General features: G+C 42.1%; 2 protein-coding genes across 11 annotated transcripts; one reads left to right on the top strand and one right to left on the bottom strand.

Annotated features, from left to right (window-relative positions):
• Nucleotides 1–252: 252 nt before the first annotated feature.
• LOC119004733 (probable H/ACA ribonucleoprotein complex subunit 1) lies at nt 253–2,213 on the bottom strand. 2 transcript variants are annotated; one of them, XM_037071909.1, is made up of 6 exons: nt 2,053–2,213; nt 1,908–1,953; nt 842–849; nt 686–757; nt 560–577; nt 253–457 (listed from the first exon to the last, which is right to left on the bottom strand). In XM_037071909.1, the coding sequence occupies exons 2-6, from the start codon at nt 1,915–1,917 to the stop codon at nt 341–343; spliced, it is 225 nt and encodes a 74-aa protein (XP_036927804.1). In that variant the 5' UTR covers nt 1,918–1,953; nt 2,053–2,213; the 3' UTR covers nt 253–340. The 2 variants fall into 2 exon arrangements, with proteins under 2 accessions (XP_036927804.1, XP_036927805.1); XM_037071910.1 differs by having other exon boundaries at nt 2,046–2,207.
• A 1,399-nt stretch (nt 2,214–3,612) lies between these two features.
• Nucleotides 3,613–24,393, top strand: LOC119004594 (coiled-coil domain-containing protein 9B). 9 transcript variants are annotated; one of them, XM_037071651.1, is made up of 15 exons: nt 3,614–4,099; nt 6,245–6,378; nt 9,669–9,776; nt 9,932–10,036; nt 10,197–10,355; nt 11,607–11,750; nt 14,036–14,092; nt 16,781–16,959; nt 18,561–18,610; nt 18,725–18,775; nt 19,356–19,452; nt 20,109–20,142; nt 20,235–20,811; nt 20,892–20,974; nt 21,308–24,393. In XM_037071651.1, exons 2-15 carry the CDS (start codon nt 6,367–6,369, stop codon nt 21,332–21,334), a joined length of 1,683 nt encoding a protein of 560 aa, XP_036927546.1. In that variant the 5' UTR covers nt 3,614–4,099; nt 6,245–6,366; the 3' UTR covers nt 21,335–24,393. The 9 variants fall into 9 exon arrangements, with proteins under 9 accessions (XP_036927542.1, XP_036927546.1, XP_036927544.1 ...); XM_037071647.1 differs by lacking the exon at nt 6,245–6,378 and having other exon boundaries at nt 3,613–4,099; XM_037071649.1 differs by lacking the exon at nt 6,245–6,378 and having other exon boundaries at nt 3,616–4,099; nt 10,200–10,355.
• Nucleotides 24,394–24,900: the final 507 nt, after the last annotated feature.

Below are 24,900 nucleotides of genomic sequence, written 5' to 3'. Positions count from 1 at the left end.
TTGGGTTTTTTTGTTGTTGTTGTTTTCTTGCTTTTTTTTTAACCTTATTTTTGCTTTTATTTCACCAGCTGCTCATCCTATGCAGAGGTTCTCAAAATGTTTGTGTGAGTGCCAGTCAACAATCAGCTGTCTTACAGACTGGTCCTTTAATACACAGAGCTGTGAAAGTGCATCTGTTTTGGACACATGTGTTAAGTGTGGAGTCAGACACTGAAGTTGTATTCATGCGTATAAACAATAAACCAGTCTTGGTTTTCTTTTTCTTGATTTATTTGATAGAGATCTATTTCATTCTTGACAAGCATTATCGAAGAATGGTGGTTAAGTCACGGCCAGGACCTCATTTGCCTCCACGACCTCCGCCACCGCCTCCGCGACCTCCTTCACCGCCTCCATGTCCTCCATGTCCTCCATGTCCTCCATGTCCTCCACGTCCTCCACGACCTCCGCCTCTTCCCTATACAGCCATCAGATCAAATATTGACAAATGTTATTAAAAAAAAAACAGAGATTACCTGCATAGTTTGTTTTTTTATGACAGAGGTAGTAATTCTCCTACCTTTGATTTTTCCCTCCCCTGTAAAAGGTAATGGGAAATAAACACATGAGCAGGTCAAAATCACTCAATCAGCCAGTGAGGCAAAACAGTGTGAAGCACTCTTAAGGAAGATGAAAAATGCCTCACTTTGCCTTTGCTTTCCTCTCCTGAGCCCTCATCTCCTGAGCCCTCCTCCCCTGAGAAATCCTCAGCTTGCGCCTAAGAGAGGGAAACAGCTTCATAAGTACACATTTGCTGTGAAGTCATGGGTCTAAAGCACAGCGAGGATGTAGGATGACTCACCTCTTTGGCTGTGATGGGACGAGAAAAAACAAACAAACAAAGACAAAGTCAGAGATGTGCAGATTAACATAAAATATGGAAATTGCCCCCTACCTAAAAAAAAAAAAAATCATAAAATGCCTCTGCAAGCTACACGAAAGCTGTTTTTCTCCCGTATATATTAATTGTTAAGCCAACTGTTGCTGGTGTTCATGTCAGCAGCAACACTGAACCCAACAGCTGTGAAATGCTGCTCGCCAGGTTGGGCGTTTCCACCAATTAACTGAAGCACAGTGCTCTCACAGTAAAGTAATAATTATTTGCTGCACCCTTGAAATATTTTGGATCGCCTGCCAAAACATTGATTGAGCACAGAAAGATGGGCGAGAGGACTGTTCTATTCTTCTGAATGGTCATGCACGCTTCCAGGCTACAGAAAGTCCTCTTTACAATTAGATATTGATTTGTATCGAAAAGCATCGAGACAAAGACAAGTCTGAGCAGCAGCTCATGAAGAACATAAGAAATCACAAGCCATTTTAAAAGAAATTGCAAACTTATAATCTTCACTGTTATCATCTTTTTTTTCTGTTTGTCTTCTGTTTCTGGATGCATGCCATTCTTCATCTACATGAAGAGATGCTGATATCCACAGACTGTCCTCTGAGACGTTTACGCAAAATCATGTGTCTGCGAACACAATGACTGCGCTGTACGATTGGATTTGACGAATAAGGAAGATAAAAGAAGTTTAAACATTTAAACAGTAAAACAGCAGTAATAACATAATTAATGTAATAATCACTGATTGTTTCATTTTTGGCCACCTACACTTTTCTGTCAAAGACAATTGAAAATCAATCAACCTAATCTAAGTTTTTATCTTTTGGAGCCAATAAAACATCTCAATGTAAATAACACATTTTGTGTCTGAGATATACGTTTGTATCTGTGTTAGAATAGCAGCCATTGAAAGAGGAAAAACATCAATACGAGAGATGACTTCAAACTTTTGAATGGAGCTCTACACAGAACAGTATAATAAAGCATTCTCGAAAACATTTAAAAGTGAATCAAGAAGACTTACGATCACTCATTTTTTCTTGTTGACAAGAGCGGTTGAAAGCCTTTTCCTAAGGGAGAAAGAATAGTTAAATTAAGGATCTTAAAACTGGAATCATTATGTTTCTCGCAGTCATTACAAATAAGCAATAAGCATACTCACTACGTACCTGGTGCAGAGATCAAAATGACTCCTGTTTAATGAGGGTGTACGTCTGTTATTTATGTGGTGCCAGTTGCGATGAAGAATGTGGGTGTGTTTGCTTCATCCATTCAGATGTGTCTGTTTGACGGTTGTGGACAGGTAAGATTTGGGTGAGGCCAGAAAAACAACTGCCAAATGTTTTCTCTCTGAGAGTGATTGACAGATTCTCCTCCAACCCTTAAACGCCCTTCACAGGACACCTAACAGCAGGTGTCCTACCAGGTGAAACCATCCCTGCCTTAATATCAGGGGCCATTTCATGTACACTGGTTCACCTGTGTGTCACACTGATGTCCTGCTGAAAGAAATGATTCTTGCATCTCCTATTTATCTGTCACAGTTTTCTGTAATAGAATGCTGTGTGCAGGGTGTGATGTGTCCTCACAAAAACAAATGCACACAAAGAGAGAAGTGACGTCACTGAGCATAAACACAAAAGCAGCACCACTTGTGACTGAGGCGATCCTGCCAGTGGTGCACGCATGTTTTTTGTTACTTGACTGCATTAACCACCTAGTCAAACTGGAATAAACCACCCTCTGTTTTTGGTATTCATTTACACTAATTATACAGATCACAACTTTTGGACACGCCCGTCACTGTTTTATTGGATTCATAAAAAACTCGATCAGAAACGTCACATGGGGTGATCCAGGTATTGTGCTCCACAGGAGTCAGACAGGTCTCTGACGCGAGATGGCTGAGGTATTTCATTACGTCTACATTCTTATTTAATGAGCTGTCCATTGTTTGGTAAACTGGAGACGTGCAAGAAAATGTTTTGTCTTAATTTAAGTCTTTTAAGCAAAGACGATTACAGACGTTTTTGGATTTGTGCACCAACTCTGGCATACTGCGTGGCTCAGCGTGTCCAAACCTGTCAGACACACACTGTCAAACCATATTAACAGGTGTGACAGATTCTTAAAGTCTGTGCAACAAGTGGAAACAACAGGACTGCATGTGTTTTAGTGTACATTTCTCACAACATATTGCACCTTTGTGACTTTGATGATATTTTTTCAGTTGATCAGGTTATGAAATAAAGTCAAACCAGCAGAATCATGGTCGTGATCAGCGGTGCTCGGATCCCACACGGCTGAGACCATGCAGGAGTGGCTGCGGTACAACTCTGCGAGTGTCTTTAAGTTAAATCATGATCTGTTTAATCACAGACAATGAGCAGGGACCCCTGGTGGTGAGGGCAGCTCAGAGATGACTGAAAAGTTAGGTGAAGGAAACTGATTTTCTGCTTATGTAAAGCAGTGATGCCTGAACATTTGCCGTGCAAATGCTGTTTAATCATATTATACTCACACTTTTGATGATTGTTTGTGTTCTTTGATTTCATCATTATTTGAGATTTATCAGTGCACTGTTGTTATTTACTCCAATTAATCTCCTGTAGACTAAAAGAAAACTTTTCATTTTGAAAATGTTTTTCGCATTCATCGAATACATGTGTTTTAGAAAGTACCCCAAAGTCTGTCAAGCAAAATCAAAGATGTCTTGTTAAAATATTACTTTTATTATGCTGAAAGTCACACATGCAAATAGCATTTAATGACTTAACTGCAATTAGTAATGTAAAAGCAAATAGTACATATATTTACATGTATCACTGTACACAGTCAACTGGTAATCACTTTGACTAATTCTTTACATTCCAGTTACAGTTACACTCTATATTTGATTGTTTAATGGTAATCTATATTCATCCAAACATGCTTTATTCAAAACTAATCATCTTTGTTCATTAGCTTTATATTTCTTCTGTAGTGATACTCTGTAGCTTTCTGTAATTGTTATGGCTGCAGTATTTGCTCGCACACCTCCTCAGTCAGTGTTGAGGGTAAGTTTCAGGAGAGCATGCTGGGAGAGAGGAGGCCTCCTGAGCTCTGAGTTCACGGCCCAGTTCTACAGGGGAGTTGGCGCCACCATGTGGGCACGACGCGGTACTGCACCCTGCTGCTGCTGTTAGCTTGGTGATGCTAGGCGCAGCTAATAAGGAGGTGAGTACAGTGATGCTGTCTGTCTGTTTGATGTTACCTTTGAACTAATTTAACTATGTGGATATATACAACGTAACTGTAAATATGCACAATTTGTAACCCATTTTGACTAAAAATGGATCAGGGTAACAACTTGAATGTTTTGGAGCATAAAAATGGAGATTGGACTTTGCCCCTTCTTGGCCGTCACGGATCAAGCTAATGCTAATGGGTGTAGTGATGTATGGAAATGGAGAAAATTAATTTGCTATTTAGGTTAAAACAAAACTGAAACAACCTATAACCATGATATAAATTAAATTAATTATAATGATAAAAAGTAGCTTACATTAGGAGAAATCAAACTTCATTTGTAAGGAGAATTTAATAATTTTAGCCTGTTAGCTATAACATTAGCTTTAGCCAATTTATGACCAAATAACTAATTAGAATTGAACTAACATTTACAGGTATTTGCAGAGGCATGCCACAATATGGACATTTCATGTCACGATTATAATGGCTAAAGTAGTTGCAATTCATGGTAATATCCAGATAAAAATCAAAATATGCTAAACACTTTTTAAATGGCACTTAAACACAATAGAATCTCTTAACCTTACACTTCCTGGGAAACAAAGATTTTTCAATAATTTTTTATTGCATCGTAGATGAGATGAGACACACATCTTTTTTTTGTTTTTTTTAGTAATGGTGAAAAACAATAAGACACTCTTTAATGAAGTATTTCTAAATCATACATGAAGGAAGGAAGGACATTAGTGGGCAGGGAACCTCATCTACCTGTTGTTCAACTTATTCTGACGTTTTTTTTTTTTTTATCGCAATCTGTGATAAAAACCTTTATATTGTCCCTTTCTGATTCAACTGCAACTGTAGATCATAACTCTAATCACAAGGTTGACAATTATCTAACCACTACTTAGGTCACCATTTATCTAGCACAGTTATTTGCAGGCATTAGTATGTCAGGGGTTGACTCGACATCAGACACAAATATTTCTAGGACATTTCTTATATTAATTCTAAAATAACTGAAATGCTTGTGGGCTGAAACGTTTCGTAAAGAGCTTTGGCTCATTAGCAGGTTTGATCCATGTAGAATGTAAGCTATGGGGGCTCGTGTGGCTAAAAATGTAGCTCAGACTGGTGACTCTCAAAGATGTGTTTGTTTCCATAATGCTCTGGAAATTGCAGAGCACTGACTCTGAGTCTCAAGTGACTGACTTCACCTCTGCTGCTCTCCTTGAGAAGCCTGTGGCATTTGTCCGCCGGGCCGCCTGTGTGCTGCATGTCATTAGCTCTCAGACTTGGCTTTTGCAAAGACAGCACAGCCATGCAAGAAGAATTGTGGGAAATTTGGCATGCGACCCCTCCTCCCCCACTTCACTCTTTAGGAAGCTTCTTTAGTACTCTACACATGTAGACTGGAGCTTGTAGGCAACGCAGCTGTTGTGAGAACAAACAACACAGACATCTCATTTATGATGTCTAGATTTATATAATTTTATATACGAGGATCTCCTATCAGATTGGGAGGGATTCAGAAAGCTTTTTAAAAATGTGTAATTTATTTATTTTGATTAATTAGTTTTGTCCTGTCTCATGTGGTTGAGAAACAAGTATATAAGCCCCCACGCTGTAAACAGACAATACATACCAGTTAATTGAATTTCTACATCACAAAATGAGACAAAAGCATCTGGTTTAGAAAATAATAATAATCAATAAATGTATGGAATATGGACATTGAAATGCTGAAATCATTACACCAGTGAAGCATTTTGATTTGTAAAAAAAGAAATAAGAAAAGGAACCTTATAAATTAGCTGTGGCTGCACAGCATAAAAAAAAAATAAATAAAATCCATTGTCAGTGAAGTAACAGCGTTAATTTACTTCAAAATTCGCGGAGTGTGTGTATTTGGGGAGGGTGACGGGATTTAACCAGCATGCTTTGAGCAGAGGACAAGTGAGGAGGAGAAAGAGCAAGTGCTTTAGAGAAGGCGAGAGGGAGTGAGAGAGCATATGTGCAGGAGGGTGGGAGGGTTGGAGAGAGAGAGGGGGAGAGAGAGAGAGAGAGGGAGAGGACAAGCGGATGGGTGCCGTGAAATCCGTTAACAGGGGAGCTCTGTGCATTTGTTAGACGTCTTGGCCGCCTGCCCAACTTGGCTCATTGTAATCGAGGCATGATCGTCGACTCCAGGCAGCCCTCTCTGCCGCCTCGGCTGCCTCGCGCCTGGACCCAGCCCAGCTCTCACCGCTGACATGGAAAGACCCGTGAGTGCCTTCTCTCTCCTCTCATCCCACACGCCTCAGTGCTCTCTCCCTCTGCTATTAGGTTCCCCCCTCTCCTTCCTCTGCCTCTGTCGCAGATTTAGCTCTGGCTACATGCAGCGTTTCAGTTGTGCCTCTGGATCTTTCTCTCCCCTGCTGACGCTCCTGTAGGTGGCAGGAACGCTGGGTGGGGAGGAAGCCTTGGCAGCTCTCTATCTGCAGGGCCCCCCTCCTCCTCTCTGCCTGCCTGTCCGGGCATGGGTGCCGTCCGCTGGCAGACCCACAGCGTCTCTGTGTGTTTTTGTGTTTGTGCGTGCTATGTGTGCATGTTAGCCCTGCTGCGGCACAGTCACAGAGCCGGCTGGGCTGAACCCAGAGGGGTACCGTGTTCCCCCACTTTGGTCTGAGGAGGCCGTCGTTCGCTTCAAACTCCGCCATTCGGCCTCGCTAAGATCCGGAGTCGGCAGCGTGTCTCTCTCCCTTGCGCCTATTCCTGGTGGTATGTCCTCATGGTCTGTTGTGTTTGGATACCCTGACAACTAGAGGCTGTGAGGTAGCCACTTTGCTGCCTGCTGCCTCTCCGAGTGAGTAAGAACTTTTTTCTCATGCTCATGTTGTCTTTGCAGGTTTGACTCAACTACCTTCAGGATGTGCGGTCTTTGTTGTTCGACCAAAAGTCTGTGCTGATACCTTGCATTTAAACAGGGTTCGATGCCTGTGATGAAGAGTTTTGGGTGCTGTTGTCCGACTCAAACTGTTCAACAACATCTCAGTGGCAGCCAGTCTTTGCAGGCGTAACAGTGGCGCAAATGGAAAAAGCACGAAAGAATTCCTTGCAGTCCCAATGTGATGGTCATTGTGTGCTCGCGAGCCGTGAGTCATCATTCTGTACTAGCAAAATCACATGTAAGTAGCCTTGACTCTCTTGTCGTCACTGGGGCAACAGTGGAGGATGCCTGATTCACGTTGGCATGTCTACTTCCTGAATCTGTCAGGAATGTTTGACCCCTCCGAGTTATTTATACAGCGTGGAGAAGGGGACACTTCAAAATGAATTATGTTTTTCGCAGTTTAAACGAGCTGCAGAGGCAACTTTTCTATTTGACAGCATAGTTGTCACCTTGCCACGGCTGTGAAAAACAACGGATGATGCCAGCATTGATGCAAAATTGGAAACAGTTACGCTGATTGAGCTGAGAGCTCCTTTTTCGACAATGATTGTTGTTTGTTGAGTTTTATCAGAGCACTGTTGTTTGTGTGCTGAATGAAATCTTAGAGACGATATGAAGATGCATTCCCTCAGGTGCTGGTAAGAAATAAGAAAACATCAGATGCCTTTAAACAGCCTCAAACTCCAGCTCTAATTCTGATCCTGTCCTTTTAAAGCTTTGGCACATATTTATCTATCCCATCATTTTCTATCATGGATCCCCAAGAGTTATTATTCTTAAAACCTCTTCAATCTTAAACCACAAGCAGAGGACACAAGAGCATTTTCCTTGAGAGTAGAAATGTTTTCTCTGCTAGTATCATTGCCTGGAGTGCCCTTGAAACAATATGTTACATTTTATATAAGGCAGGAGCTACCTTGTGACTTGCAATGCTGGTATTTCATTTACGCTGGTGGACCAATTTAAAGGAATAGTTCAACATTTTTGGCACATGCATATTAGCTTTCATGGCAGGTGCTAAATGAGACGGTCAATATCTGTATTTTAAATATCAAGCTAAAGTCAGCTGTTGGTTAGTTGAGCACAAATTGCAAATCCGTCTAATAGCTCTTAAGACAAATCCCAGACAGTTCAGATTTGCGGTCAGATGTCCTGCACTTTAGTGCTCAGCACCAGAGTCCTCCAGGGCTGTGTTCTTATCCCCCCTGTTCACACTGTACACCCATGACTGCACTCCCCACATAGAGAGAACTCTGTTGTGTAGTTTGCAGGTGATGGACACCATCATTATTACAAATATCAATGAGAGTTCATATTGGGAAATCGACAACATCAACATCAACATCAACAAAACCAAGGAGCTGATTGTTGATTTTTGAAAAAGGAGGCCCAGAGACAGCCCGCTGTCTGTACAAGTTGTGGTGAAGCAGGTGAACAAATGTGAAACAAGAAGGAGGAAAAAATTCCAATGCTTTCTAGTTCTTGTGAACTTTAACAGGGGAGCAATAGAAAGCATCCTGGCATGGTTCACGCACAGCCCAGGACGGGAATGCTCCACAGTGTGTGATTAAAACCACCTTATCAAGCCTTAGTAATTATTAACCCATCTATATAATTCTCTCTTTTTGTGAATAGCATGTAGGTACTACAGACTTTATTTCATCATACATCACTTTTTGTGAAATGATAAAAATAAATGCATCTTCAATCTTTCAAGTTCACAAGTAGACATTTTTGTTAATTCCACATAAAAACTACTTAGAAACATGTTAAGAATATGTGTGCTTCCTGGTAACTTCCTGGTATCTAATCTAAGTTAATCGTCTGCAAGCTGTAGTTTCATATTTACCCACAGACATGAGATTGATATCAGTCCTCTCAAATAACTCTTGGCAGAAAAGTGAATATGTTTCCTTCCAAAATGTCGTACTGTTCCTTTAAAACAGGCTATAAGTACAGTGGGTTTTATTTAGCTTCTTTCATGGCATCATGGCATGTCTCACACCTGACCTGAAACTCTGGTGATATTGCAGTTTGAAGAGGGCGTCATACTCTCCTAACTCTCGTGCTGCACGGTGAACCACGCTATACCCGCTCTTATCCCTCAGCACCAAAGAGAGACTGCACAGGCAAGACTGGAGAGGGAACATTAAGTTACTGCAGGCTAAAGGAAATGAGATATCCGTGTTGGACATGGTTGATGCCTCCTCGTTATCATTCTGTGATATCCTAATTTGGCCTCTTTTGTGTGTTTGAGCACATTGCTTCCAGTGCAGCAGCACTCTGGTACGTGTCTGCAGTTGTTACAGCGAGTTAGAGAGACAGATTTTCTTAAAAGGAAGTGTTAACATACAGCCAGTTGATGTTACATGAGAGCAGATGGAGATTTTTTTTTGGTATGAGGCCTCTTGTCGTGTGAGGAGGCATGCCCTGCTGACCGCGTTGGGACGTTTTGGATGCTCTGCATACGCATTCTCTCTGTGTAACTGAGCTTCATAATGAATGCTCCATCTGTGGTGGGTGTGAGGGTGTTTTAGTGTTGTGTGTAAATGCAGCACACAGAGTGGTGAGGACTTTAGGGTACTTTTTATTTTACCAATGATGTGATCTTTCTCTTCCCAGACCCCCAGTGACGTGATGCCCAAGAGGGATCATGAGAGGGACCTGGAGCTGGACAAGAAGATCGAGGCCCTCCGCAGGAAGAATGAAGCTCTCATGAAGAGGTACAAGGTAAGGACAAGCGCTCGCAGATAGAGAAGTCCAAACTTTCACTGGTTATCATCAGCTGGGGAAATGCCAGTCGGGGACATGTTTCTTTCATATGAAAGCCTGCAGCTCTCTCAGGCTTCCTGATTAGTTTGTTCTCTTCATTGAGTTGTATCTAGGAGGTGGAGGAGGACAGGAAAAGGGCAGAAGAGGAAGGAATGGCGCTGCAGAGCCGGAAGGGCAAAGCTGATGATCTTACCATCACAATCAGCAAGTCAACCAGTGTGAGTTTTTCAATAAGAGGTGACAGACTTAAACTGTGCTAATCAAAGGCTATGTAATGCCTCACAGGAGAGCATTGTTAATGACCACCCAATTAGTTTCTGAGGATTAGATGCCCAAAACATAATACTAAATATTTTATAATATGTTCTCTTCGGTTAGCAGGATAATCGTGTGGTGGTGACGAAGCCATTTAGCGGTGGGTCGCCAGCTGGGAAAGGACAGCCGGAGGCCGGGCCCGACAGGGGGGAGGAAAGCCCGTCGCCTGGTGCTGGCCGAGGCCACAGGAAGCAGCTAATGGTCACCATGGCTGGCAAAAGGGTAAATACGCTGCAGCGTCAATTTGTGCTCAATACTTTACCTATATCTGCTACTCAGCAGGTGCTTGCCTTCAATTTTTTTTCCAGAAAAGTACTGGTAGTATTTTTGATACTGATTCTGATACCTTGACTTGGATACTGGTTCCTTAACAATGATAACAATTTTATGAAATACATTCTAACAAAAGATTACACTATGCATTTACGTGGTGAGCCCTGTGTCTGGGCGTTACTTGGTGTTTTTATTGCTTTACCTTGAGATTGCTAATCCTGGTGACTGCTAGATCCTGGCACAACAAGCATGCTGCATTCGTATTGGCTCACTGATGCTGATGAGGTTAACTCCTGCTGTAGTGGAAATCGAATGACAAGACATTAGTTGGTATTTGATCGACTGAGGCAGTTTGGTCGGTCCCAGAAAAAGTTTGATACCCAGCTATATTCATATTAATGTTAATATTAAGCACTAAACACAATATTAATTACTTAACATCGTCTGTCTAATACTGCGTCTGTCCAACAAATGTAATTTGTATACTTATCGTGTAATTGACTTAATATGATAATGATATGCTTAATATGCCAGTTTGCGGCATTAACATGCTAATATGCTCTCAATAACAATGCAAAAAATACTGCTGTTTAGAAATGTTTAACATCTTAGTTTTTCACGTTTGCTTCTCAAACCAAAGTTGTTTACTAATTATATTAAAAATGAATTTGCTGGTGGCGCTGGAGAAGTCTGGAGATCATTAGATTACATTCTCAGGGCTCCACTGATATCTTTTCTGATATTTCATGAATATGCGTTCAACCTGGTTGAGCAGGAAAATGGCACATTTAGCATATTTTTATTATATTCAGTCAATTACATAGTTGTTAGTGTTAGACAGACACCTAACCTGCTTTGAGGTCTGTCAGTCTGACAGGCACACTGTGAGCATGGCTTGAAATGTGCAGCTGTGTGAGGCCCAATATGTAATCTTGTTCAATCAGAAAGCTGCTGGATAAAAGCATCAATTTGAGTTGAATCAAAATCATTTCTCCGTCCAGAGAATTTTCTGGCCAGTGGGTGGCAGGGGTACATGTTTTGATTTTTTTCTCATAAACTACTGTTATTTTGCATTACAAATTAATAATTGTATCCTCAAGGTAATTATTATTGTGCACAATTTGGACACGATGAGGGACTCTTATGACACTGCACATTGCCACAGTTATGAAACTCTAATATGTGTAACTGTCTCTCCAGGGTAAGAGGGTGGTGAGTGAGAAGCCGGAGAAGAGGTCGGACGTCAAGAGCCCTACAGATGATGGACAGGCGAAGCGTGTGGTGGAGTCAGCGGGGAGGGGGAAGCAGCCACCTCACATGACCAAAAGAGACACAGCAGCACAGGTGTGAATCAGACACTCTGGACACTCCAGTGATCATACGCTTCAGCACCCACCCTCCAGTCTGCTTCCACTCTCACACTCCCGCCCACCCCTTTGTTCAGTCTCTTCATGCTGCACCAACCCGTTTTACATAGATGTCAGACATGTTGGCTGGACACACCCATCCAGTGATGGAGCACAATAGCTGGTGGACAGGAGGTGGACTGCTGCTGTGACTGACTGGTGTGGGATTAACAAAGGCGACTGCTAATAGAGCTATTGGCTGGGTAGACGCTTCGAAGAAACCAAATCTTAACAAATATAGGAGTCCAAAAAAGGCGTGGATTAGTTTTTTTTTTCTGTGTGTGCAATCCCACTCAGGTCGGATTTTTACATTTTTTTCTCCCTCTGTGAAGCCTTTGTTGTATTTCTAGCCAAAGAAAAATCCCTCAGGTGCTCAGATAGATGCTTTAATAGTGCTCATCCCAACAAAAGACCTTGTTAACATCGACAGCATGAGATCATAGATGCTACATCACTTAGCTCTACGCTGTATTGTAGGGTTCAGATCTCATGTTTAACACAGACAGGCAGAGATACATGTGCACATGCGGTACCCCCGGCTGGGCTGTGAAATGCCACACTGTCACTGACCTTAGGCCTCACTGGTATGCAGAAACTCTGAAACAGCTGCTCTGCCTCAGTCTGACACACACACACATACATCAATGCACTCCACACACGAGCGGCTCAATCAATAAGCTGATGCACTGCACACTGCACAGCTGATCTCCACCACTGTAAACACAGACACAGACTGTTTGTAGGAGGGGTCCCCTAGACACAAAACCAATGGAGCCTCTTCCTAAATTATGTATATGTATTATACATCTGCCTCTGATTGGCTGATCTGAGTAAATGTGCACTAAATGTACGGGCTGAACATGCTGTCCCATTGACTTTATTTCTGGTCTGCCTGTTCTGCCCCCCTTTATTTATCATGTGCACTGAATCAGCACTTGAACAGTAGCCAGCGCTCCAGTGCACCAGTCATCTGTGAATCCCAGAGACCTGGTTTCTGTGTGGTCGCTGTTTACATAACCAGTATCATTTAAGGTTGTTGATGAGAGCGGCGGGGAACGCGCTGCAACAGAGTGTTGAAGGGAGCGGAGAGTGTCATGGATCTATCTGGCAAGTGTAAGAAAAATATTTTTACTGAATAAGATCCACGATAACCTGCACATTGCCCTGCCTCTGAGATATTTTCTAATGAGTGTCTGTGTGTTGGAAACCCTGGGAAACAAATAACGACTCTGTGAGAGGGGTGTGGTTATTTGGCAGCATCCCAGGCAGATTGTAATGCCTGGAAGTAACCCATGACGAGACTGTCAGTTTGCACTCATGAGAGGGGGAGAGAGAGACAAGAGAAAGGAAATGTCGGCTGAGGGAGAGAGGGGAAAAAAACAGCAGGAGAGACATGGGAGATACTCCTGGCAGTCTACCATCTGTTTCCAGCCTCCATTTCTCCTCTCTGGAACCTTAAGTGGCCCGCACTCCTCTGGCACGATTGTTTCCCCATTCCCACCACCCTGAAAGGGCCGATTTGATCTAATTAACATTCGACTGCCTTCTCACTCTGAAAAGGCTCATTATGCTGCCAAAGAGACAGACCTGGCGAGGTGCCAGGAGAGGGGTCAGAGAGGGAGAGGAAGAAGGAGTGAGAGGAGAAAGAAGAAAAGAAGCGAGGTAGTCAGGGGTCTTTTGTGTTTGCCTATAAACCAGACTGTATTCTGGTGTGTAGGAGAGGAGTGTGTATGTGGGTGTCATTGTCTCGGGGTGCTGTAAACCACTCTATTCACCAGTTATTGGCCCCACCATCCACCCCCCTAGCTGTTTAGTGAGAGTGTTGCTGTTAATGGCATCACGGCTCATCCACTGTGCTCACTGGACCACACCTTGTCAGGCAGGGACTACTGAGACACTAAAATTCGCTCAGTTCTTCCTTCATCAAGATAAGCTTCATTTTCCAAACCACTGAAGGTCACCCACCATCAGGGAGCTGCTCTGATGACCTCATTGCAGACCGAAGATTAAAACCCTATGAGCCACATTACGGTGTAGCACCACGAGTCCACTTGGGGGCAGTGTAGGCTTCTTAATCTCAGTGTCTCTCACTTGATTTGCTTTTACTGTTAATGGATGCTGTAATTTGACCCTTTACAAGCATGTTAAACTGGCTGGCAACATGTTGCTGTGTCACCTTTGTTGTTGTTGTGCTCATCTTCCCTTTCATTCCCTTTCTGACAGGATGAAGTTAAACAGAAGCACACTGAGGAGCATCACATGCTTTCAGAGCAATGCCAGGTACAACAACCATACATCTACATCAATGTAGAGATGCATCGATCAATCGGCCAGAGACCTGAATTTGCCCACTTTATGTAATTTGGCTTATTTCTATACCGTGTTTTGCTGTCATTTTTGGTTGCCTTTCTCATTTCGTCTGCTGCTTGTCTGTATTACTTAAATTCACTTAGACTACTTTACTAACTGGGCACTGAATGAAGTAGCTGCAATTCATTTTCAGTTGGATGTTATTTGTGCAAAAACAGTAACAGAGCAATTTATTTAAAGACATGTTTGAGTGAGTGTGAGAGAAGGTCCTGCAGCCTGGGGCAGTTTGGGAGAAGATGTAATGTAATGTTATTTCATACTTTATGTTTAATTTTAAACATAAAAATGTAAATTGTCAAATATAGTTTTTTGAAATTAAGTTTGAATCAGCTAAGAAAATTGCTATTGTTGGTCTTAGATATTCTTACATTTGAATGTCTGAGGTCTTAAACAGTCAAACATATTTATCTTATTGCATTTATCCATCTTTTAATTTCTTTATCTTAAAATCAGTGAAGGTGTTCTGTGTAAAATTCCACTTTTACAATTTTACAAATCGTTAAACCTACTACTGACCCTAAAACACTGACCTGTTGGCAAAATGTAGATTAACAACCATAGAGCTACAGAGAACCTTCCACTGCGATTGACCATATATAGACTGCATACTTTTATACCTGCCAAAGAAATGACTGGTCCAAAGATCTCTCTTAAATTTGGTAAAAAAATGCACATTAACATGCATAATGTCACTATCCCTAAAACAAGCCTTTATTGGGATCGCGGAAAGCCACAGAGAGGGTTTTATCTCAAGCTTGCAATCACATGAGTCACTGAAATGAAAACAAATGTGAAGTACAGGCTTTCTATATGACGGCGCCACTACACAGAGAAATGCAAATACGGCCTCTACCCTCATCACAAACACTCACATGCAGACAGGCACCACACGTTGCCATGCGTCCCCCCCCTTCTCTATTGCCTGTCCCCATCTGCCTCCCGCCGGCTCACGTGTAAACGTTGCTGGAGTAGCTCAGAGCTGTCTCATAGATGAGGCGTGCGATAAACAGGCTAACTGGGGAGGCAGGGAGGACGTGCTTCAAAGGCCTGCTGAACACGCCACATGACAAGTGATGCTGTTCATGCCTCTGTATGCTTTCCCCGCTTCGCAGTCTGAGTGCTCAAGGAAAAACCGTGCTGAGTTAGTTTTTTGGAGGTTGAGGATTCTTGTATGGGGGGGGTGGAGTCAGACAGCCCTTGGCTTTGTTAGCTGTTTTGGTTAACAAATAAACCTCTTCTTGCATTTTCAGGCCTAAACAAGTACAGCTTTGGAGGGTTAAGATGTTCCGCCCTCCAGAATAAGAGCATGATCATTCTTTCACCGTCTACCGATCTTTAATCTATCAGTCCAGCTCTGTCTCAGCTCTGGCTAGACTCATCCACCCCACCTGACAACCTCCCTTCGAGGCCTCACACAGGCGAGAAATTGAAAAGTGCTAATTAGCAGGGCGGCAGGGGTGGCAGCAGCACACGGCCTGTTGGAACATGCGAGAAGCGTCCTCCCTTGTGGCCCCGACGTCCGCCGGGGGGCCAGAGGAGAGGGAGGGGAGAGGAGATGGAAAACAGAGGGATGAGCACAGATGCCATGTTCTCCAATAACTGTACACAGGAAGGCAACATGTTTACTTGGCTGTGATTGGTCCACACCTGAGGCGAAAAACATCACACATCATGGTTTCTTACTGGCTCTGTGCTGTTTTTCTCTCTGGCCAACACAATGTGCAGAGCAGCGTGTAGATTTTTCTTTCCACTTTTACTCAGAAATCTCGCACAATTTTTATTTTTCACAGCAACATCATCTCCCTCCTGCTGCATTGAACACCAGCACTGATGATCATTTTCTTCTCTGAGATTGCTGGTCGTTTTCTCATGATTTCCCCTCGAGCACAGCAGTGTTTATAGCCCTGGTTTGCTGCAGTGCTTTGTAACTAGAGCACACATCCTCTACCCAGCCTCTGTCCCCTTTGATGTGTTAAATAGCCTGCATCACATCTCAGTTTAGTGTTACAGTACAAAGCATTACTTCCTGCTCTCATCACAGTAATCAATAAACAGGTTATGAGGGGGATGGAGGAAGTGGGCCTAATTGCATTGGTTGTCCACTGCAGTTTTCCTGGAATATTGTCTCAAAGAATTTGATTGTCTTCATGGCAGCCAAACAAGAAGCACAAATGGTAGCTGACTGGATTGAATCAACAACCAGAGGCCACTGTTAGTATTTACATTCAGGCAGTGTTTGGCATTTTCCCTAATGTATGAAAATACCAGAGGTCTCCTTGTTTGTTCTCTCTCTGGTGAACCCCTCTGATCTGTATATTGCGCTGTTCCTGTTTAATTATGTGTTTAGAGACGAGAAACCACTCTTGTTTATGACCACCCATGCTTAATGCGTGGCTATTGTTACGCTTGTTCCCTTTGCTGCTCTGATTACTGTGTAGAGTGATGCTTCGGATGTAGTAAAGTGTGACACTGAGCCATGCTGGTGTTTAATTCAGTCACGTTTCAATGCGAGTGCTTCGTGAGTGATAAGTGGACAGTTAGAAATCTACATTAAGAGCTTGTTTTTATGCTTTGAAACACACGTTCCCCTCTGCCCAGGAGCCTGAGAGCCCGCAGGCCAGCACAGACCTCAACATCCCCACATCAAAAGAGGAGCAGGAGGAGTATCTGCGGTGGAAGAAAGAGCGTGAGCAGATCGACCGCGAGAGAGTGGCACGCCACAAAAATGCCAAGGGCCAGTGGAGACGGGCGTGGGACGTGGACAAAACTGACAATATGTAAGACTTCCTAGCAGTCAGGCTTCCTCACACACTTCTGTCATAAATAAAGTCACGTCATGTCAGATTGATTGTCATCTGCAACAGTAATTGTTAAAAGATGAAGAAGAACAACTCCTGTGATCCCACACTACTTCATAACATCATCAAACTACGATCCTTTCGTCATTATTTTGTTTGAGAAACTCCTAGTGGAGAAAATGAAGTTGAGCATGTTTGAATAGTAGGTGCAGGTAGACAGATTTTTTCAGACAGATCCAAGCTAGCTGTTATGCTAGCTCTCTCTGCTAAGTTAAACTGACTGTATTCTGGCTGTAGCTTCATATTTAACAGACAGAGAGTTAAGAGAGAGAGACTAAGATCATAGTTCCCCTTTCACACTGGCACCCAATGGCTTTTGTTTTTAATGGGAATGGGCAAAATCGGCATTCGCCTCTGTGTCAAATGACTCTGTTCTAATCATGGTTGTTTATCGGCTCCAGCTCTGATCATCTGTGACAAAAACACCCCAATAGACAAGCTCACTTTCGCCTCTTAATATGCTATTGACATGTTAAGGTTTAGTCGGCGTGGAGTTAAAAAAGTTGCGAGTGGCTTCCCTGTTTGTACCTAATTCTCGCCAGCTGCCTGATTATTGCTGTGCATGTGCAACTCTCACCGGAGATGAAAAGGAAGCAAGATGTCTCCCTCCCTCCATCTTCAGCTCCAGAAAAAAATCATGCATACAACTTCATTGTAAAAGAAGTTTAATGTCTTCTTGATGCAGTCAGTTTCTTGGCATGTTTGTTATGAGTGTGCAAGAAAAGAAAAAGAGGAAAACGTGTCCACTTTTATTTTTATTTTTATTTTTTTTACTTTTAAGGGATTTATTAAAAGGCTTCATTCACTTTTAAAACGAATGTGGATATTGGACAAACTGTTTCTTTTTTAATCAGCTCATTCATTTGAAGAATCCATTTGTCAAGGTTTCTGAACTACATGAGCTGCCACATGATCACAAGACAAAATTTCATCAAGTCACAGGATGTTGCTAAATCGTTACATCACCAAATAATTATGTTTCCCGGGAAATTCTACCACTGTATGAACAGTGTGTGTCGGTATTTCACTGTAGTCTGGTACTCTGAAATCTGCTTCCCTGTTCATTCTAAGTGTTTGTTAGATTTCAAACAAACCATGCTTGAGTACAAAGAGTGACCAAACTGCAGAGTAAATTAATGGGCTGTTTAAGGGAGCATCAAAATGTAAAGAGACAAGGGAGGAGTGGCTATTTTTAGCTCGGGATAAGAGATGAAATGCCTTGCCTTATTTGGTGAGGCTTTAACAAGGCCCTCGGGTAAGAATAGAAAAGGAAATGTGTTTCTGATTCAACAATTTAGATGGCCTCACTGAATGTGAAACACAACCTCTCACCGCTTCTCCAAAATGTCAAATTTCGGGCATAATAAATGTACAAGTGTGACACTTGAATGTAAGAACAGTCTGTTAATGGGGGTGGATATGGTCTGTTATGTCAGCTAAACAGAAACTGATGAATTATTTTGAGACATGACCAAGACATCGGTTCGTGTTTCTGCCTAAACTGTGAGCTCTCCTTTCAGGTTTTCAGACAAATCCATCCCTGATAGAGACTGGGGACCCTCCAGCCGAGGTAAGATGTTCACACAGTCCAAACCAAGACTGTGGGAGGAACAAGACCTTTTACATCAACATATGATCACAGTTTTCCACCATCAATATTGAATCCCCCTTTTCTTTTTCTCAGGTGGACGAAATGCTAGAAGAGGACAATCCAGGACAGCTGGTGATTCAAGAGGTATCGCACTCTTAGATTGTATTTATCTATGAGCTCAGTGTCCTCAAATCGTCATTCTTTGCTGAAGTCTCAGTGAGTCACTTGGTAAACTGGTGGATTATCATCCAGGAAGAGAAAGGCTGGCAATGTTGGCACTGGCCTTAAAATCATTGGTCTTCTTTTGGAAATTGAAAGACACTTAGAGGTCCAGTATACAGCTGCAGCGATTAATGATATGATCGTTCAAATGAAAGACAATGAACTGCCAACTCTTTTGATAATAAATTAATTGATTTAGTCATTTTTCAAGCAAAACAATGTTCTTATGTTCCTATATTTAGTTGGTTGCCATGTGCAACCATATCGCTAACTGCCATCTCTTTAATGACAGATAATGCACATGTAAATATATATGTATACAATCTGTATGAGTGTACACCCTGCCTGTATATCTCACGATATTTTCGCACAATGCACATTTACATGAACATTGCACAGGTATATCCACACAGATCCAGCCATTGTGGCATTTCTAAACTATTCTATTCTATTTTTATTTTGTTTTAATTGTGCCTTAACTTGCGGCGTTCTTCTGTCCTAGGTCACGAGAAGCGAGGCAAAGACAAAGGAGCCAAGAACGTGCAAGTGATGAGCAGTAAAGCAAAAGGCATAGATCGTCTGACTGGGAGAGCGAGGAGGTCAGTAACAGCTAAACATCACCTCCATCAGTGCCAAGCACAGCCTGATGCTAAAGTTGATTCAGCTATCGAGGTTGTTTCTCACCACAGCCTGTGACTAATGACATATGTGCAGTCAGCGTGGGAAATGATGTTGTTTTCCTGCACTGTGCCCTAATGTACAAATTCCCCTGGTTTCGACAAAGCTTCATTTGGAAGCTGTGGCAGCTAACTAAATAACCCAGAAGGCCTCATTCATGTCTCATTTTCTTTTTCTGCCCGAGCCTCCCTCTGTTGTGAAACAAGCTACTACTGTGCTGGGTGGCAAGGAGGCTTTCAGGCTGTTACACAAGCATTGCTCATAATTTCAAAAAGCCACGAGGCCACAGACCTGGAAGTGAGGCAGTATAGCCTCTCAGTGTGAAAGTGTAATGTGCCAGATGATTTTCTCTCTGATTGAAGTATGTAAGGGTAAGAGGACAGTGCAAAACAGCATTCAGATTGTCCAGACACATTGTTGTAACCATGCTGCCGTACCAGCTGGCAATGGATTGTAAAATAGTGCTAAGCTTTCTATCTGCACCTCTCTCAGCTGGTACTTTCTCTTACTTGACGCTTACTTAGTATGTATTCATTGTTACAGAATAGGCTTTGATAAAAGTCCCTGTATTTTTTAGATGGCAGGTGAATGAAGACGGAGAGAGCCTACAGGTGAGATATCAAACCTGTCTGAGTCTTAACATGGATTGAGTGATGAATGTTACTGAAGAAACAAAAACACCCGATTTGTTCTCATCCTCTAGACTTCTGACACCACATTAGAGGAATTCTTGGAGGAACTTGACGCCCTCACAGAAACTGACCTAGATGATCCGAAAGAGAGGGATTCAAAAATGAAGCTGTCGCCAAGCCCAGACTCACTGAGTGGATCCACTGCTCCTGCGTCAGCTGATACACTGAGAGAGGACTCCCCTACTCAGCTGAAGGCCGAGGTATCATCCCCAAAGAGTTCGGAGAAGAAGGTGCGCTTCTCAGAGGAGCTTGTCCAGGTGGCTCACACGAGGCAAACCACAGGCTCTCAGGACTCGAGCGCGAGCTCTTTAAAAGCTGCCTCACCTAAAAAAAACAAAGGGCCGCAGCAGCCTCTTGAAAGTGCCAAGCAGGACGAGGGCAGTCCTGGTCCTCAGGATCAGGGAGGCGGTCCGTCTGCTCCTCCTGTCGCCCAGCAGCAGGCATCTGAAACTGAATGTACCAGAAAAGACAGCACCCTCCCCACAGCTCCCAGCTCCCCCTCCCCTGAAAAAGCCTGTGCCTCTTTACAGGAGAGCTCTGTCCAGCCTGTAGAGCTTGCCAAGTGCAACATCAGCAACACAAACACAGGTAAGCAATAGCTTCAACAGCCATTACTTTTGTCTGACTTGATGGTATATAAATAAGCTAATGTTGGTTTCCTTTCAAAGAGGAACTGATAGACTCCGGTCTGTCTGTCCTGAGCCTGGAGTCAGGAGAAACACACCCGACACACTCCACCAGCAGTGACAAGGTCAGTGCGAGAGACTGGAGGAGGGATGGGAGAATCAATAGATGTGTAAATGGACTGATGGAGGGGAAGTGCAAATGGATGATGAGTTAAATGGATTAAGGGCGGGGGGGGGAGAGAGAGAGAGAGGCAGTAAATCCACAGCTGTGTAATATCCCATTTTGGTTTAAGTGTATTCACCAACTGTGAGGCCTTTTGGAGTGGAGAGAGAAAACAGTCTCATGAACAAGATAATGTGTAACTGCCTGCTGACATCTTTCATATAGAGAAGTGAATTTAAGCAAAAATATCAGTTGTAATTAATACTTTTCTTTATGTTTTTCTTTTTTTCTGCAGGCGAGAGAGCATGGAAAGATTGTTTGATCGTCCTTTTCGCCATGTAAATACTGAAACCAAATCACAGAAACGCAGAGCCTCACCTCTTTGTATTTGCATCATTTCGCTTCAGGTTGCTCATCTGAGGTACCCTGTGTATGGCTTACACGCTAGACCATGGTTTCATTTCACTGCTGCGTGTCCCAACCTGTGGAAGTTCTTAAATCTCTCAAATTTGACGTAGGAATGGTGACCGTTTTTCCCTGCTCAAATATTTTTTACATCCAAGCACTTTATGAGTATAAAAAGCATGTGTACTGACAAATTATTCTGTGTTAGTATGCGACTTGAGTGCAATATCATTGAATGTTTACATTTTTATGAAAATGTCAAGGTACATATCAGGAGGCTAGCTAATCAGTTACACTTGGTAGCCCCTTGAAAATGGACTTCAGCCACAGTCAAATTATCTAGTGCCTGATTCTGCCTTAGAGGTGTTTTCAATAAATGAAATACAGTCTGTAATATATGATGATAGAGTAGTAACAGACCTACAGTAGAGTCTGAGTTTCTACTCTCAAAACTGTGTGAGTAGGTATTATTTATTAACTGCTTCCAGCATCAGTCAATGGCCTTGTACAAAATCAGAAATCAATACTTCTTGTCTTATTGGCCTTAATGTTTTTATTATCAAGGTCATTTAAAGGGGCACTCCACTAATTTTGTATACAAAGCTCATAGTGTCATAGTGCTGTCTGTCACTACCCGATCTGTACCGGTTGCCCGACCTGTTCTGCACATGCACAAATTGGTCCTGTTGGTTTAAAGTTACCGCAAATGTGCCTGTTCACAAATATTTACTGTGAGCAAAACAAAAAATTATTAGTAATATTTTCTGTTTAATTTTGTGTCTAGTCAATACAAGTAATTCAATGTTTTTAACAAATACGTGTCTAGTTTTCTATTTAATTCAGACATTGAATATTTCTCAATGTATCTTTTTTCTGTATTCTATACTTTTTCTGACTACATTTTTACTATCTGGTTGGTATGAAAGCACCTCTGTTTCTCTCACTCCCTGTGGACTTTATATATCACTGGTAGAGACCAATAGGGTTTTTAAAAAATGTGTAATTTCAGTAAATTATTTATAACACAATAATTAACTATTAAATGTGCAGTGATTTTAGATATTTGTGTAGAACAGATGGGGCAGCTGGTACAGATTGGGCACTGACAATATTATTCAAGTCATCTCAGTTTGGAAATCACAATATTATGACAGCAAGCCCACGTTACAAGCTGGGGGTGTGATGTTTGCCGAGTAAGACGATAATGCTAAGAAATTTGTATCAAGTTGGATTATGGGAAATTAAGTATCCAGTATTTGGAGTTGAGAGAATAAAAGTCAGAGTATCTTGGCTACTGCAACAGAGTTTTAGAGGAATCTTTTTCAAATTTTTGAAAGTAAAGATCAAAATTGCTGGAGTGCCCCTTTAATGTAGAGCTAACATTCAGCTAGTAGCAAAATCTACATTACTAGAAAGCAATCAGTGTCACTGTAGAACTCCGCCTTGCCCTTTGACATATTGTTATTGTGTTGGCACAGTTTCACAGCTGAATCCTAATAATCTGGTCTTCCACATTATTTATTATAATATGTTTATAAGCAATTAATATGAAATTGATATCTGTACTTTTAACAAATATGAATTTAATTTAAACAATAGACAGAACAGACATGAAATACAAAAATAAAACAAATCAGAAATCACTTTGGGAACTAAAACATTGCTTTCTTTAATAGTTCCCCATGCTGTTTTCAAACACATTGTGTTACAGAGTCCTGGTACATAACAGTCTCCACCCTCTTTCTCTGTTGAGGCTTTTGGCCCCTGTGGGACCAACAGACTGGAGATGTTGATAATAAACCATCCAGATCTGTGAGGGCTCAGCCTTCAGTCCACAGTCAAAACACTGGGATTCAGCTGTAATTGTTTTCTTTTATAATCACGAAAGACAGCTGATATTTTTGAAAAAAAAAACTTCATTAAGAATGGCGCCAGCTGTTGTGCCTTGCATCTTGGCTTCTTCAAATACTGAAGGTGCACCTTCATGTCCTGCTTTGTATCAGAACATACAGTAGTGCCAAATGTACTGTACTGACAGTGCAGCAGCAGTATTGATTTTATTTATTTGCCTCTCCATTTGGACAACAGAATGTTAACTATAACCATCTAAAACAGTTTCGAAACAATGTCTACGTGTATTATAGTAGCTGTTTTTTCCTCTGTGACATGTATGAATTTGTTTTCTATTTATTTGACCGTCTGTAATTTTATTTTTGTGGCAACTATTATAGGAGAGGCCTTAAAAGATCTTTGTCCTAAAAGAAGTCTTTGGCTTTCGTCGACGTTACAGTTATACTGTAGTAAACGATTATGTAACCTTAAGTAGAGAACAAAGTAGACATGCTCTGAGCTGCAGAGCCCTGTCAGCTTCAACTGTGGTTACATAAAACACAAGTCATCAGGAATCTAGTAGAAGCACACTGGGAAAACTCTGAAGCGAGTCACAAGCTTTGAGGCCAGTCAGACCACAGGGAACGCGAATGTGCTGTTTTTGACTGGGGGCCTCATTCTATCTGATGTATGGAATTTGAACGGAAAGGAAACATCTGTTTGAAAAGCAGGTCATACAGATTACCTCTGAAATATAAAAAAAAAAAAATCCTGTGGGATTCAATTTAGTAAAAATTTAAATTTAGGACCTATAACCATAGAGCAGTTGTACATTTGTCCTTGTTTAGCACTTGTCCATTTAGTTATTAGACCTCTGCATTAAACGTCAGATTGAAGAGGTGGTTTTGAACATCTTGCTCCACCCGAGCATCCACTGCTCTCCTCCATGCACACTCATAAGGAAGGAAGATTTGTGAGTGCCTGTGTACGAGTGTGTGTCAGTGTGTTATCCCAGCTTTTTACTGTTCAGATTGCTCATGCTAATTTAAATCTGTGTGCAACATAGCTTCATCTACTGTAGAACAATTTTGGAAGGAGGCGTATGGAACACCAATAAAGTTTTTTTCTGTATTTCAAACTCTCAAATCATGACTGGCAGTTGTTTTGTTGCACTGTCACCCTCCCTCCCCCCTGCATCTCACTGATAGGTGACCCTGCAAGAACACCACAAATATGTATGAATCTCTGGAGAGTTTGTATGTTTGTACAAAAAAAAAAAAAACAAGGCCACATTTAAAAATCTAGGGCACACTGCAGCATCAGCCATCTATATAGTTGCTCCTCGGTCCACTGAGTCTTCCTCCATGCTGGATTTGATTAATTTCAGATGAGCTCTCTGCAGGGCTGTCACACTGGAAACGGCTCCCACACAGCCCTACAGGTGGGACCTCCCATAGGTGCTACCATTTTAATTATCTCCTCCCAAGGCTATCTCCATAGCAGCCTCCTGCCACAGAGGCTTTTGGGCTTGTAACCTTCTGCGCAGCGAGTGCAGCGGCCTGACTCTCCTTGAAAAATATGTTTTTTCTTTTTTGAGCACAGGCCTGAAGCTTTTTCACTCCTGCAAATGTTATTATAGTGCACAGCCCATTA

Source organism: Acanthopagrus latus, chromosome 16 (genome assembly GCF_904848185.1).
Source record: "Acanthopagrus latus isolate v.2019 chromosome 16, fAcaLat1.1, whole genome shotgun sequence".
NCBI lineage: Eukaryota > Metazoa > Chordata > Actinopteri > Spariformes > Sparidae > Acanthopagrus > Acanthopagrus latus.
This window is presented reverse-complemented; position numbering and strand designations above follow the sequence as displayed.

What these genes read in the sequence shown, in the direction of transcription:
- LOC119004594 (XM_037071647.1), top strand. Translation starts at nt 4,076, where the DNA reads ATGCTAGGCGCAGCTAATAAGGAG. An exon ending in TAGGCGCAGCTAATAAGGAG is followed by an intron (nt 4,100 to 9,668) that starts GTGAGTACAGTG and finishes TTCTCTTCCCAG; the next exon opens with ACCCCCAGTGACGTGATGCC. An exon ending in CTGACTGGGAGAGCGAGGAG is followed by an intron (nt 19,453 to 20,108) that starts GTCAGTAACAGC and finishes TGTATTTTTTAG; the next exon opens with ATGGCAGGTGAATGAAGACG.